Raw genomic sequence first — 15,579 nt, forward strand, 5'->3', positions numbered from 1 at the left:
CGACTCGGCCCCCCCCCTCCCCCCCCCGGCCTTGTCTTTATTTTGAGGAGAAAAAAGCCCTTTTCCGCCTTTTGCGGCGGGGCGAAGGCCGGGGATGTAAATTCGGCGGGAGAAGCGGATTTTTTTGGGGGGGGGAATAAATAATTTCGGTAAAAAAAAGAAAAAAAACGACCCCGGTTTAGGGTTTGGCGGCGGGATGAGCTTAAAGGTGTCGCTTAAATTAAGGCAATTTGGGGTTTTTTTTTGTTGTTTTTTTTTTTTTCTTCCAGCCCCCGAGGAGTTTTTTGATGTTTTGGGGGTTTTTATTATTATTATTATTATTAAATATTTCGAGGCTGCTCGGAAAGGCGGAAAAATTAAGAATCCCGCTCCGTAAAGCTCGTTTTCCGGAGTCGTTTTTGGTGCAAATTCCTAAATAAAACGGGGAAAAACTCCCAGAAAAAAATACGGGGGGGTGGGGGAGGGGGGGGAGGACAAAAAAACCCAACAACCCTCTGCAGGGAGTTTTCCGGAATTCCTAAATATAGGAAAAAAACTGCGGAAAAAGGGGAAAAGAAAGGCGGGGGGGGGGAAAAAGGGGGTTTTGGTGCCGGTGGGAGATGGAGAGGACGGATTTGGCCTCTCAGCTGCCGGGAGGAGGCTGGAAATCCGTCGGGAAGGGGGTTTTCCCCCCTCTTTCCCCCGCGGTTTTCCCGTGGGATTCGGGTTTTCCCCGTGGGATGAAGCATCTCCCCACGGGACGAGGGTCCTTTCCCCGTGGGATTCGTGATTCCCCGCGGGATGAAGCATCCCCCCATGGGACGAGGGTCCTTTTCCCAGTGGGATGAGGGTCCTTTTCCCATGGGATGAAGATCCTTTCCCTGTGGGATTCGTGTTTTCCCGTGGGATTTCTGTTCTCCCATCAGATGAAGCATCTCCTCGCGGGATGAGGGTCCTTTTCCCAGTGGGATGAGGGTCCTTTCCCCGTGGGATTCGTGATTCCCCGCGGGATGAAGCATCCCCCCCATGGGACGAGGGTCCTTTTCCCATGGGATGAGGATCCTTTCCCCGTGGGATTTCTGTTTTCCCATCGGATGAAGCATCTCCTCGTGGGATGAGGGTCCTTTTCCCAGTAGGATGAGGGTCCTTTCCCAGTGGGATTAGCGTCTCCCTGTGGGATGAAGCAGCTCCTCGTGGGATGAAGCAGCTCCTCATGGGATGACGGTCCTTTTCCTAGTGGGATGAGGGTCCTTTCCCCACGGGATTAGCGTCTCCCCGCGGGACAAAGCCTCTCCCTGTGGGATAAACACCCTTTCCCGGCGGGATTAGGGTCGTTTCCCCTCATTTCGGCGGGATTTCCCCTAACGCTTGTCAAGGGATGAGCCAAAGGGGAAAAGCGGGATGAGGCTCGGGAGGGTTGAACAGAGTGGGCGGGACCGAGCGGAAAACCGTGGGGACGAGCAGAAAAACCGTCGGGGACGAGCGGAAAACCGTCGGGGACGAGCGGGAAGGATGGCGACGGGAAAAGAGTGGGAATCAATCCGGTTTCTTCCCGAGGCGTTTGAAGACGCTGACGGTGCCGGCACTGTCCATCTGCGCTCCGGGACTCTCGCTGGTGCTGCTCACCTTCCCGCATCCCCAGGTCCTTTTGATGGTCACCCGGAATTCCCGTTCCGTTTTATCCTTGCTGCTGGTGACGACGCTATCCTGGGCTTCTCCCGATACCGTCTGGGAAGCCGGCGGCGACGGCGGCGGCGGTTTACGGATCCCGGCGACGTTCCTGGCACCGACGAGGGGTTTTTTGGCTTCCGACCCGACGATTTTCTTTTCCGCTTTCCCTTCCGATTCCGCGTTTTCCTTCCGGAAGGGTTTGACGAGTTTTTTTAGGACGCCGGCGTATTGGAGGACGGAAGAGGAATCGTCGTCGTCGTCGTCGCTCTCGGGGGCTTCGTCCCCCTCGGGCCCCAAAGCGTCACCCAGTCGGCTGAAGACCCCCCTGGGCTGGGAGACAAGGAAAAGGGGGGGGGGTGGGGTGTCAGCATCCCCCTTTTCCCTCCGCTTCCCAAATTCCATCCCCGCCACGGAGACAAGAGGCGTTTTGGGGATTGTAACGAGGCGGAATACCGCCCCAGATTACGGACGAGGCCACAGACGGGTCCATAAAATCCCATTCCCTCTTCTTTTTCTTCTCTTTTTTTCTTTCCCCGCCCACCCCCCGCAATTCCAGGCTGAGGAATTTTTACTTCCCGAGGAGGGGGAAAAAAAACCCAACCATCCCGGATCCCCCATGGAAGGGGTGGGAATAAAAGCGCAGACGGGAATCGCCCGGGAAATCGAGGACCCGCTGGCTCCAACCCGCCTTTCCCTGTGTTTTTTTTCCCCCCCCCCCACTTATTTCACGCTTCCTTCAGCCCCTTCCGGGGCGAATCCCGGAATAATCTTTTGGGGGAGAAGGGGACGGCGGGATCTCCGCGTGGATACAGCCGAAAATCCCGGGTTCTTCTCACCTTCCCTCCCGCCGCGGCGTCCGCTTTGGCTTCGGCTCCCAGCCGGTCGAAGACAGACGTCCGCTGCAGACCTGCAAAAGAAAACGCCGGGCGGGGGGTTGTTTTTTTTTTTTTGGGGGGGGGGAATTCTCCCTGGAATTTTGGGAATTCTCCCCGCTGGGTCAGCTGCCGGAGTCTCAGCCCCATCCTACCCACGGAGGATGGAGGTGGGGAGGAAATAAAACCCGCTCCACGGTAACGTGAAGCTCGGAAACTTTCCGGCGCTTTGGAATAACGAGATTCGTCCCCCGAAAACTCTCGGGATGGGAAAATCCTGGCGGGAATTCGTTAACGACTGGGACTAATGAGGAAAACGGACGATCCCAAACCTTTGGCCGCCTGCTGCTCCAGGATTTTCTTCGTCCGCGGCGTGGTGCCCTTGGGCATGTGGATGATGTATTTCCCTTCCATTTCTGCCGTCACCCGCCGCCGTTTTCCCGGGATGGCGGGATTTTCCTCCGCCCCGCCGCAGAAACCTGGGAAGAGGATGTAAGAAGGGTCGGGAAGGGCCGGGAAACCATCCCGTTTTTCCACGGGAAATCCCCCCTCTCCCCGTTTTAATGCCGCTTTCCGCCCGGAGGGCGGGAAAATTTTGGGGGGGGAAAAAACGGCGGGGGGGCGGGAAGGGGGGAAAAGCGTTGGTTTTCCGGCTCCGGCGCCTTCCCTACCTGCCTTGGCGGCACCCGGATTGTTGGAGACGGTGACGGAGATTTTGGAAGCGGGGGGCCGTTGGCGGAGGAGGGGGGGCGCGGCGGGAGGCGAGTCGCGGCTCAAGCTGTTGGCGATCATGCGGCTGGCGGCTGGAAGGGGAAGGAACGCGGCGAGCTTTGAAACCCGGCGGGATTTCGGCGACAAAAATCCGTGGATTCGGCTAAATTAAAGAGCCGGATCCTTCCCAGCCCCTTTTCTCCGAGCGGATTTAACGCTCGGAATGGGGGCGAGGGGGGATTTCGTCTCTCCAAAACCTCCCGCTTGTGGCATCGTGGAACGGCGAGGTTTGAAACCCGGCGGGATTTCGGCGACAAAAATCCATGGATTCGGCTAAATTAAAGAGCCGGATCCTTCCCGGGAAGGTGGGGAAGGCAGGCGGGGGTTCTGCCCTTCGTTTCCGAATGGATTTAAAACTCGGAATGGGGGCGAGGGGAGGATTTCATCTCCCCAGAACCTTTGCGCTCACCGCCGGCGTGGCACGGCACGGCGAGGTTTGAAACCTCATGGGATTTCGGCGACAAGAATCCGGGGATTCGGCTAAATGAAAGAGCCGGATCCTTCCCAATCCCCTTTTTTTTCCCGAATGGATTTAACGCTTGGAATTAAATTTCATCTCCCCGGAACCTTTGCGCTCAACGCCGGCGTGGCGCGGCACGGCGAGGTTTGAAACCCAGCGGGATTTCGGCGACAAGAATCCGGGGATTCGGCTAAATGAAAGAGCCGGATCCTTCCCAATCCCCTTTTTTTTCCCCGAACGGATTTAACGCTCGGAATTAAATTTCATCTCCTTGGAACCTTTGGGCTCACCGCCGGCGGCGTCGCGGCACGGCGAGGTTTGAAACCTCATGGGATTTCGGCGACAAGAATCCGGGGATTCGGCGAAATGAAAGAGCCGGATCCTTCCCAATCCCCTTTTTTTTCCCGAATGGATTTAACGCTTGGAATTAAATTTCATCTCCCCGGAACCTTTGCGCTCAACGCCGGCGTGGCGCGGCACGGCGAGGTTTGAAACCCAGCGGGATTTCGGCGACAAAAATCTGTGGATTCATCTAAATGAAAGAGCCGGATCCTTCCCAATCCCCTTTTTTTTCCCGAACGGATTTAACGCTCGGAATTAAATTTCATCTCCCCGGAACCTTTGGGCTCACCGCCGGCGGCGTTGCGGCGCGGCTCGGCTTGAAGCGGGGGGGAGCCGGGGTAGAGCGATTCGGTGGCCGCTTTGCACATCTCCTGAAGGAGGGAAAAAAAAAAACGGGAAGAGGGTTGGTTTTTTTGGTCCCCCCCCCCGCCCTCCCCCGGCTTCGGAAGCGACGGAGGAAAAAATTCCGTCGGCGCGGTTTTTCCGTACCTGCCGGTAGACGATTTTGGCGTGTTTGAGGATGGCGATGATGTCGCCCACCACCGTGATGCCCAGCTCGTTCATGAGCTCCTTGGTGAGATCCAACAGCATGTTCTTCTGGATCCTGCGAGGAGAAAAAGCCGGATTTAACGAGGTGTGTCGTCCGTCCGTCCGTGTCCCCCCCCCCCCCCCCCGGCGTTAACGAGCTCCCGTTAATTAAGGCGCAGCATCCCGACGCCCCCGGCCCGGCGGCGACAGCGCCGCGAAGCCAAAAGAAGCGGAGAATGAAAAAAGAAGCGGGGAATAAAAGCCGCGATGTTCGACGAACGTTCGACGCAAAGGAATAATAATTAACGGAATTAATTAAGGAGGGGGATAACGGCTTAATTCCTTCCTCCGACCTCACCGGGGGGGGGGGGGGGGGGGGGGGCGTGTGTGGGGGGAGGATTTCGGGGGGGGGGTTTATTCCCCCGCCTCACCTGTTATCCACAAACGTGACGGCGTAGTTGACGGCGGGGCCCGGGGGAATTCCGGCTTCCTTGAAAAACTGAATCCATTCGGATGTCGCTGGGAAAAAAAAAAAACCAAACAAAACCAAAAAAAAAAAAAAACAACCCCAAAAGCCGGGAAAAAAGAGAAATTAAGCAGAAAAAAAGAAGCGGGGGGGGGTGGGGTGGGGGGGGGGGAAGGGGCCTGGGTTTGGGCAGGCGGCGGCCCCCAGAGGTTCATTCCGGGCGTTCCCAGCTGTCGCGGGGGGGGGGATTAATGGGAAAGGGGAGGAAAAGTCTCGGGATGGCAGGGTGGGGGGAGGGGGGAGGGTTGAGGAGAGGCGGTTTTGGGGGGGTTTTGAGGAATTTCGGGGGGTTTTGTTGGGGGGGGGGGGGGGCGGGAATGGGCCTTACCCATGGTGACGGACACCATGGCGGAGGAGGCGGAGGACGGCGGGTCAGGCGGCGGCGCCGGCAGCAGCCTGGGGGGCAGAGAGTGGGTGCTGCTGCCCCCCATCCCGGCCTGCCCCACAGCCCCTACTCCTGCCCCACAGCCCCTACTCCTGCCCCACAGCCCCGTCTTCACCCCCTCCCTGTCCCCTCCACCTGCCCCATAGCCCCTGCTGCCCCCTCCTCTTGCCCCACAGCCCCTCCCCCTGCCCCACACCTCCTCTCCGCCCCCTCTGCCTGTCCCAAGCCCCCTCCTCCTGCCCCACAGCCCCTCTCTGCCCCCTCTTCCTGCCCCACAACCCCCGTGTCCCCTCCCCCTGCCCCACAGCCGCCCCCTGCCCCCTCCTCCTGCCCCACAGCCCTCCCTGCCCCCTCCTCCTGCCCCACAGCCCCCGCCGACCCCTCCTCCTGCCCCACAGCCCCTCCTCTGCCCCCTCCTCCTGCCCCACAGCCCTCCCTGCCCCCTCCTCCTGCCCCACAGTCCCCGCCGACCCCTCCTCCTACCCCACAGCCCCTCCTCTGCCCCCTCCTCCTGCCCCACAGCCCTCCCTGCCCCCTCGTCCTGCCCCACAGCCCCCGCCGACCCCTCCACCTGCCCCACATGCCCCCTCCTCCTGCCCCACAGCCCCCCTTGTCCCCTCCTCCTGCCCCACAGCCCCCGCCCCGACCCCTCCACCTGCCCCACAGCCCCTCCTCTGCCCCCTCCTCCTGCCCCACAGCCCCCCTCGTCCCCTCCTCCTGCCCCACAGCCCTCCCTGCCCCCTCCTCCTGCCCCACAGCCCCCGCCGACCCCTCCTCCTGCCCCACATGCCCCCTCCTCCTGCCCCACAGCCCCTCCTGCCCCACAGCCCCCCTTGTCCCCTCCTCCTGCCCCACAGCCCCCGCCCCGACCCCTCCACCTGCCCCACATGCCCCCTCCTCCTGCCCCACAGCCCCCCTTGTCCCTCCTCCTGCCCCACAGCCCTCCCTGCCCCCTCCTCCTGCCCCACAGCCCTCCCTGCCCCCTCGTCCTGCCCCACAGCCCCCGCCGACCCCTCCATCTGCCCCACATGCTCCCTCCTCCTGCCCCACAGCCCCTCCTGCCCCACAACCCCCCTTGTCCCCTCCTCCTGCTCCACAGCCCCCGCCCCGACCCCTCCACCTGCCCCACATGCTCCCTCCTCCTGCCCCACAGCCCCTCCTGCCCCACAACCCCCCTTGTCCCCTCCTCCTGCCCCACAGCCCCCACCCCGACCCCTCCACCTGCCCCACATGCCCCCTCCTCCAGCCCCACAGCCCCCCTTGTTCCCTCCTCCTGCCCCACAGCCCTCCCTGCCCCCTCGTCCTGCCCCACAGCCCCCGCCGACCCCTCCACCTGCCCCACATGCCCCCTCCTCCTGCCCCACAGCCCCCGCCGACCCCTCCACCTGCCCCACATGCCCCCTCCTCCTGCCCCACAGCCCCCCTTGTCCCTCCTCCTGCCCCACAGCCCTCCCTGCCCCCTCCTCCTGCCCCACAGCCCCCCTTGTCCCCTCCTCCTGCCCCACAGCCCCCGCCCCGACCCCTCCACCTGCCCCACATGCCCCCTCCTCCTGCCCCACAGCCCCTCATGCCCCACAGCCCCCCTTGTCCCCTCCTCCTGCCCCACAGCCCCCGCCCCAAACCCCTCCACCTGCCCCACATGCCCCCTCCTCCTGCCCCACAGCCCCCCTTGTCCCCTCCTCCTGCCCCACAGCCCCCCTTGTCCCCTCCTCCTGCCCCACAGCCCCCGCCCCGACCCCTCCACCTGCCCCACATGCCCCCTCCTCCTGCCCCACAGCCCCTCATGCCCCACAGCCCCCCTTGTCCCCTCCTCCTGCCCCACAGCCCCCGCCCCAACCCCTCCACCTGCCCCACATGCCCCCTCCTCCTGCCCCACAGCCCCCCTTGTCCCCTCCTCCTGCCCCACAGCCCTCCCTGCCCCCTCGTCCTGCCCCACAGCCCCCGCCGACCCCTCCACCTGCCCCACATGCCCCCTCCTCCTGCCCCACAGCCCTTCCTGCCCCACAGCCCCCCTTGTCCCCTCCTCCTGCCCCACAGCCCCCGCCCCGACCCCTCCACCTGCCCCACATGCCCCCTCCTCCTGCCCCACAGCCCCCGCCCCGACCCCTCCACCTGCCCCACATGCCCCCTCGTCCTGCCCCACAGCCCCCCTTGTCCCCTCCTCCTGCCCCACAGCCCCCGCCCCGACCCCTCCACCTGCCCCACATGCCCCCTCCTCCTGCCCCACAGCCCCCGCCGACCCCTCCACCTGCCCCACATGCCCCCTCCTCCTGCCCCACAGCCCCTTCCTGCCCCACGTCCTCCCCTACCCCCTCCTCCTGCCTCACACCCCCTCTCCACCCCCTCCTCCTGCCCCACGACCCCTCCCTGCCCCCTCCGCCTGCCCCACAGCCCCCCCCATCCCCTTCTCCTGCCCCACTGCCCCTCGCCTTCCCTTCCACCTGCCCCACATACCCCCCCGCCCCCTTCTCCTGCCCCACACCCCCTCCCCGCTCCCTCCTCCTGCCCCACAGCCCCCCCTCTCCCGTCCCGTCCCCTCCCCCTGCCCCACAGCCCCTCCCCTTCCCTCCCGGCCCCCCCCCACCCCCTCACCTCTCCGTTCCCCATCCCGCCGCCGCCGGGCCGGGCCCCACCGGAAACAACGGCCACAGAGCGCCGGAAGTGACCTCGCCGCCCGGCCCAGCGCGTCCCCCCGGGGTGAGGCGGGGGGGGGGGGCCGCTCTAGGCAGCGGTGGCGCGGGAGGGACTGAAGGGCGGGGCGACCATAGAGCGCTGGAGGACCGAAGAGCGCCCCCCTAGCGGCCGGCTCCGGGATCAACCGCCCCCGCGGACGCCGGTGTCTCCGGTACGGGGCGGGGGGGGGAGGGACGGGGACGGGGACGGAGGGGGGGGCACCGAGGCCTTAAACGCGTCCCAAACCTTAAACCCCGTCCGAACCAGGCCCTAAATACGTCCCGGGGCGAAAATTGGCTCCCAAAACGTCACGCTGCCCCCCAAACTGGGCCTAAACCCGGCCCCGGTCATTAAATTTGGGCCTAAAAGACGTCCCTGTCCCTAAGCCCGGCCCTAAACGTGTCCCTGGCCATTTATTTTGGCCTTAAACTTGTCCCTGTCCCTAACCTTGCCCCTAAACATGTCCCTGGGCATTTATTTTGGCCTTAGATCTGTTCCTGTCCCTAAGCCTGGCCTTAAATATGTCCCTGGCGATTTAATTTGGTATTAAATACGTCCCTGGCCTTAAACCTGGCCCTAAACTCACCCCTAAATACGTCCCTGGCTGTTTAATTTGGCCTTAAATCCGTCCCTGTCCCTAAATTCGCCCCTAAACGTGTCCCGTGTCCTTTAAATGGGCATTAAATCTCTCCCTGGCCTAAAATCTGCCCTTAAACTCGCCCCTAAACGTGTCCCTGGCCATTTAAATTGGCATCAAATTTGTCCCTGGCCTTAAATCTGCCCTTAAACTCGCCCCTAAATGTGTCCCTGGCCATTTAAATTGGCATTAAATTTGTCCCTGGCCTTAAATCTGCCCCTAAACACGTCCCTAAACGTGTCCCCGGTCATTTAAAATGGCCTTAAATCTGTCCCTGTCCCTAAACCCGGCCTTAAATCTCTCCCTGGCCTTAAACTCGTCCCTAAATGTGTCCCTGGCCGTTTGATTTGGCATTAAATGCGTCCTGGGGCATTTAATTTGCCCTTAAATAAGTTTAATTCGTCCTTAAATCCGTCCCTGTCCCCTAAATTCGCCCCTAAACCTGTCCCTGGCCCTTGAATTCGCCCTAAAATCCATTGAATTCGCCCTGAAATCCCTCCCTGGCCCCAAACCCGTCCCTAAACTCGCCCCTAAACGTGTCCCTGCCCCCCCGAAAATCCCCAAATTTGGGGGTGGGGCGGGTGCCCCCCCCCCCACCCCACCCCATTTCGCAAAGGGGATGAGTCAATGGGGTGGGGGAAGGATCCGGCACTTCCCCTTCCCGCCCCACAGCACGTGAGCGTCCCGACGCCGTGGGGCAGCCGGGGAAAGCTTCAGCCCCCCCTCCCCCAAAACTGGATTTTTAGGGGGGGTCGCCGCCTTCATCCGTACCCCGAAAATCCCCCCCCTGGAAGTTTGAGGGGGGGGGGGAGTGTGTGTGTGGAGCGTGGGGAGTGACTCCGCGCCCGCCCGGGAATGTGGGGAGAAATCCGGTTCGTTGGGTTCCAGCGCGGCGTCGGGATGAAGCCCCACGGCATTTACCGGCAGGTATGGGCGCGGGCGGCACCCCCCAGCCCCCCAACTTGGGGGGCACGGAGCTCCCTGTCCCGTCCTGGCGACCCCGCGACCCCCAAGTGGGGCGCCCCATAGCTCCCTGCCCCATCCTGGCACCCCACAACCCCACACTGGGGTGCCCCATAGCTCCCTGCCCTGCCCCAGCACCCCACAACCCCCAAGTGGGGCACCCCATAGCTCCCTGCCCCATCCTCACACCCTACAACCCCAAACTGGGGCACCCCATAGCTCCCTGCCCCATCCTGGCACCCCACAACCCCACACTGGGGTGCCCCATAGCTCCCTGCCCTGCCCCAGCACCCCACAACCCCCAAGTGGGGCACCCCATAGCTCCCTGCCCCATCCTCACACCCTACAACCCCAAACTGGGGCACCCCATAGCTCCCTGCCCCAGCACCCCACAACCCCCAAGTGGGACGCCCCATAGCTCCCTGCCCCATCCTGGCACCCCACAACCCCCAAGTGGGGCGCCCCATAGCTCCCTGCCCCATCCTGGCACCCCACAACCCCACACTGGGGTGCCCCATAGCTCCCTGCCCTGCCCCAGCACCCCACAACCCCCAAGTGGGGCACCCCATAGCTCCCTGCCCCATCCTCACACCCTACAACCCCAAACTGGGGCACCCCATAGCCCCCTGCCCCGTCCTGGCACCCCACAACCCCGAAGTGGGGTGCCCCATAGCTCCCTGCCCTGCCCCAGCACCCTACAACCCCCAAGCGGCGTGCCCCATAGGGCCCTCCCTGGCACCCCACAGCCCTAAAGTGGGGCGCCCCATAGCTCCCTGCCCCATCCTGGCACCCCACAACCCCCAAGTGGGGCGCCCCATAGCTCCCTGCCCCGTCCTGGCACCCCACAACCCCACGGTGGGGCACCCCATAGCCCCCACCGTGGTTCGGGGTGTCCCCGTCCCCCCTTAATTCCCTGCCCCCCTTCCCAGCTGGACCCACGGCAGGATTCTGTGGGGCAGCCCCACTGCTCCCCACCGAAGGTAACCGACCCCCCCCGACCCTGGGCCGAATCCGGTGCCATCCCTTTGCCGGATCCCCCCGTTGTTTGCGGGGGGCGGCTTTAAACCCCCTTAATTAATTAGTTAATTAATTAATTCCTTAATTACAGGGCGCCGACCCCCCCTCCGCCGCCCTGCGCTCCGGCGGCGCCTTCCTCTCCACCCTCCTCCTCGCCCTCTTCGTCCTCCTCTTCCTCTTCTTCCTCAACCTCCGGCCGAGCTCGGCATTCCGCGGCGACGCCGCCGGATCCTGCGGCGACACGTGCCGGTACGATGACGGTCGTTGGGGGGGGGTGTGACGTGGGGCGACGTTGGGGGGCGTGACGCTCTCCCCACACCCATTTTTCTCCCGCAGGATCGTCCTGGCGGAGAGCATCCCGGAAGGAATGATTTTCGGGAACGATTCCATCCGGAATCCCTCCACTTTTTTTACCTGGATGAACCTTTTGGGGAGCGTCAACCGCAGCCTGGACATCGCCTCCTTCTACTGGACCCTCACCAACGAGGACACGGGGACGCACGAACCCTCCGCTTCCCAGGTCCGGCGCCATCCGGCACGCGCGGCACGCGGCTCCCATTCCGGCGCTTGAACCCGGTGCCGGACGCTCTTTTCCCCTCCGTCTCCTCATTTTTAACCATTTCTGCCATTTTTGGGGGGAATTTCCAGCCTCAAACCGCGGACGCGCGAACCCTCCGCTTCCCAGGTCCGGCACAACGCGGCACGCGGCTCCCATTCCAGCGCTTGAACCCGGCGCCGGACGCTCTTTTCCCTCCATCTCCTCATTTTTAACCATTTCTCCTTTTTTTTTTATAATTTCCAGCCTCAAACCATGGATGCGCGAACCCTCCGCTTCCCAGGTCCGGCGCCATCCGGCACCATCCGGCACACGCCTCCCATTCCGGCGCCGAATGCTCTTTTCCCTCCATCTCCTCATTTTTAACCGTTTCTGCCTTTTCTTGGGGAATTTCCAGCCTCAAACCGCGGACGCGCGAACCCTCCGCTTCCCAGGTCCGGCACAACGCGGCACGCGGCTCCCATTCCGGCGCTTGAACCCGGCGCCGGACGCTCTTTTCCCCCCCCGTCTCCTCACTTTTAACCATTTCTCCTTTTTTGGGGGGGAATTTCCAGCCTCAAACCGCGGACACGCGAACCCTCCGCTTCCCAGGTCCGGCGCCATCCGGCGCCATCCGGCACACGCCTCCCATTCCGCTGCTTGAACCCGGCGCCGGCCTCTATTTTCTCCTCTTCTCTTCATTTTTCACCATTTCGCCTTTTTTTTTTTTTTTTTTTTTTTTTGGAATTTCCGCCCTCAAACCCTGCCGCCGCCGCCGCCGCTCCAGGGGGAACAAATCCTGCAGGAACTCCTCGGCTTATCCCGGCGCGGCGTCGCCGTCCGCGTCGCCGTCAGCCGCCCCTCGGCCAAATCCCCGTTGAATGACCTGCGGGCGCTGGAGCAGAGCGGTGAGCGATGGCCAAAAAAAACCCTCCCCAAAATGGTTTTTTTTTGGTTTTTTTTTTAAATTTTTTTTGCGGGGGGGGACAACGCCCGATCTGTGGTGCCGCAGGGGCGGCGGTGCGCGCCGTGGACATGCCGCAGCTCACCGGCGGCGTGCTGCACACCAAATTCTGGCTCGTCGACGGCACCCACCTCTACGTGGGCAGCGCCAACATGGACTGGAGGTCCTTGACCCAGGTGAGCGGCGGCGCCGCCGCCAACCGGCGCCGGGGTTATCCCAACCCAAAAAAAAAAAAAAGCGCCGGAAGCCGGGATTCGGGGTGGGGAGGGGGACGTCGGACGCCGGCGGCGCTGCCCGGCGATGTGACGGTGCCGCCGCCGCAGGTGAAGGAGCTCGGCGCCGCCGTCTACAACTGCAGCTGCTTGGCTCAAGATTTAAGGAAAATTTTCGAAGCTTATTGGGCTCTGGGCGTTCCCGGCGCTTCCATCCCGGCGCCGTGGCCGGAAAATTATTCCACCGCCTTCAACATGGAGACGCCGTTGGAATTGAAGCTCAACGACACCGCCGCCGCCGTCTACTTCTCGGTACGGCCCCGAATCGGCGCCACGGTTGGCGTGCCGAGGAGCGGCGGCGGCGGCGGTTTTGATCCGTATCCCGTGATTCCGGCAGAGCTCCCCGCCGCCTCTCTGCGCCGAAGGTCGCACCCCGGATCTGGGCGCCCTCTTGGACGTCATCGACGCCGCCGAGGCCTTCGTCGACGTCGCCGTCATGAGCTACCTCCCCACCACCGAATTCTCCCGCCCCCGAAGGTCCCTACGATCCCGCGCCGATCCCGGTTTGCCGGCGCGCCGCCCCCCCCTCCTCCCCCCGCGGGGCCGTTCCTAAGTCTTTCCCCTCCCCCAGGTTTTGGCCGGCCATCGATAACCGGCTGCGCCGAGCCGTCTTCGAACGGGGCGTCAAGGTTCGCTTGTTGGCGGCTTGTTGGCGGCACAGCTCGCCCGCCATGTTCCCCTTCCTCCGATCCCTCGCCGCCCTCGCCGACAACCGCACCGGCTACGGCGTGGAGGTGGTGGGTATCGTCGGCGGGGGGGGGGGGGGGGGTGGAAAAAGGGGGGCACCGCGGGGAGCCGGCCGGCGCGGCCGCCTTTCGGCGGGTGACGTTCTCCTCGCTTCCCCCCCCGGCCCGTAGCGGCTTTTCGTGGTGCCGGCGAGCGCGGCGCAAGCCCGCATCCCCTACGCCCGCGTCAACCACAACAAGTACATGGTGACGGAGAAGGCGGCGTATATCGGTGAGCGCCGCGGCGCCGCGGCGGGGACGGCGGCGCCGGGGGGGGGGGAATGGTTTTTGAGGGGTCCTGGCACACCCCACAGCTCCCAAGGGGGGCACCCCATAGCGTCCTGGCCCCCTAAAGTCCCAAATTGGGCTGCCTATAGGGCCCTCCCTGGCACCCCACAACCCCCAAGTGGGGCGCCCCATAGCTCCCTGCCCCGTCCTGGCACCCCACAACCCCGAAGTGGGGTGCCCCATAGCGTCCTGGCCCCCTAAAGCCCCAAATTGGGCTGTCTATAGGGCCCTCCCTGGCACCCCACAACCCCCAAGCGGCGTGCCCCATAGCGCCCTGCCCTGCCCTAGCTCCCTATAACCCCCAAGTGGGGCGCCCCATAGCTCCCTGCCCCATCCTCACACCCTACAACCCCAAAATGGGGTGCCCCATAGCTCCCTGCCCTGCCCCAGCACCCCACAACCCCAAATTGGGGTGCCCCATAGGGCCCTCCCTGGCACCCCACAACCCCCAAGTGGGGCGCCCCATAGCTCCCTGCCCCATCCTGGCACCCCACAACCCCCAAGTGGGGTGCCCCATAGCTCCCTGCCCTGCCCTAGCTCCCTATAACCCCCAAGTGGGGCGCCCCATAGCTCCCTGCCCTGTCCTGGCACTCCACAGCCCCAAAGTGGGGTGCCCCATAGCTCCCTGCCCCATCCTGGCACCCCACAACCCCGAAGTGGGGTGCCCCATAGCTCCCTGCCCTACTCTAGCTCCCTATAACCCCCAAGTGGGGCACCCCATAGCTCCCTGCCCTGTCCTCACACCCTAAAACCCCACAGTGGGGCACCCCATAGCTCCCTGCCCCGTCCCCACACCCTAAAACCCCACAGTGGGGCGCCCCATAGCCCCCACCCTGGTTCGGGGTGTCCCCCTCCCCCCTTAATTCCCTTCCCCCCTTCCCAGCCGGACCCACAGCAGGACCGTGTGGGGCAGCCCCACCGCCCCCCCCCCCCAAAAAAACCCTAAAATCGATCTTTCAGGGACGTCCAACTGGTCCGGCGACTATTTCACGCGGACGGCGGGCTCGGCGCTGGTGGTGAACCAAACGGCGAGCCCAAGCGGCAGCGATGGCGGCGATGGCGGCGGCGATGGCGGCGGCGATGGCGGCGTCACCCTGCGGGAGCAGCTGCAGGCGGTTTTCGAGCGGGATTGGAATTCCCGGTACAGCGCCGACATCGGCGACGCCGAGCGGTGGGGGAGCGTCTGCGGGGCGGCGGGAGGGGGCAAGCGGTGAAACACCCCCCCCCACCACCACCCCCTTCACCGCTTCGGCCCCGGCGCCGCCGATTTCGGGGCGGCGAAACGGAACCGAAAAAGCGCCCAAAAGAGTCAAAACCAAAAACCCGCAAAAAAGCGACGTTTTCCTGCAAATTTTGCCTCGCCGTCGGTGAGTTCGGCCTCCCCGAGGTTGCCAAATGCCGCGCCGGCGCCGGCGCCCCCCCCCCCCCGCCACCGAATCTCGGCTGCACCAACCCCCATCCCGGTAAAAAAATGCGACAAAATGTCACGTTTGGCGGCAAACGCCGTTTATTCCAAGAAGCGACGGCGGGAGGATCCGGCCCGGCCTCATCCCGTTGCGTCCGCCTTTTCCTCCCCGCCGGGGTTTTGCCGAAAGCGAGGGAGAGGAAGGTCTTTGGGGAGCTCTCGGCTGCCGGAGTCGGGCGCCGTCGGTTGGGCGCCGGGAGGAAAGCGCCCGGCTACGGCCGAGGGTTTCCAAGGCGGCCTCCGGAGCCCATCCGAGCCTCCCCCAACCCTGGAATGGGATGGGACGGGGTGGGACGGACTGGGATGAACTGGGATGGGATGGGATGAATTGGGATGGGGATGGGATGGGATCAACTGGGATGGGGTGGGATGGACTGGGATGGGATGGGGATGGGATGGGGATGGGATGGGATGGACTGGGACAGCATGGGATGGGGTAGGCTGGGATGGACTGGGATGGGATGGGGATGGGGATGGGGATGGGATGGGATGGAATGGGATGGGAT

The 15,579-nt window shown here is 63.8% G+C and overlaps 2 protein-coding genes across 2 annotated transcripts; one reads left to right on the forward strand and one right to left on the reverse strand.

Annotated features, from left to right (window-relative positions):
• Positions 1–131: 131 nt before the first annotated feature.
• CUNH19orf47 (chromosome unknown C19orf47 homolog) lies at positions 132–8,208 on the reverse strand. Its single transcript, XM_074571360.1, has 9 exons — positions 8,127–8,208; positions 5,478–5,545; positions 5,055–5,142; positions 4,585–4,699; positions 4,385–4,466; positions 3,194–3,325; positions 2,855–3,001; positions 2,487–2,557; positions 132–1,980 (listed from the first exon to the last, which is right to left on the reverse strand). Exons 2-9 carry the CDS (start codon positions 5,494–5,496, stop codon positions 1,516–1,518), a joined length of 1,119 nt encoding a protein of 372 aa, XP_074427461.1. The 5' UTR covers positions 5,497–5,545; positions 8,127–8,208; the 3' UTR covers positions 132–1,515.
• A 124-nt stretch (positions 8,209–8,332) lies between these two features.
• On the forward strand, positions 8,333–15,158 carry PLD3 (phospholipase D family member 3). Its single transcript, XM_074571358.1, has 12 exons — positions 8,333–8,379; positions 9,733–9,771; positions 10,737–10,787; positions 10,916–11,073; positions 11,161–11,344; positions 12,147–12,267; positions 12,372–12,499; positions 12,647–12,847; positions 12,933–13,072; positions 13,167–13,332; positions 13,453–13,552; positions 14,569–15,158. The coding sequence occupies exons 2-12, from the start codon at positions 9,745–9,747 to the stop codon at positions 14,820–14,822; spliced, it is 1,530 nt and encodes a 509-aa protein (XP_074427459.1). The 5' UTR covers positions 8,333–8,379; positions 9,733–9,744; the 3' UTR covers positions 14,823–15,158.
• The last annotated feature ends 421 nt before the right edge of the window (positions 15,159–15,579 follow it).

This window comes from Larus michahellis, unplaced genomic scaffold (genome assembly GCF_964199755.1).
Source record: "Larus michahellis unplaced genomic scaffold, bLarMic1.1 SCAFFOLD_417, whole genome shotgun sequence".
NCBI classification, from domain to species: Eukaryota; Metazoa; Chordata; class Aves; order Charadriiformes; family Laridae; genus Larus; species Larus michahellis.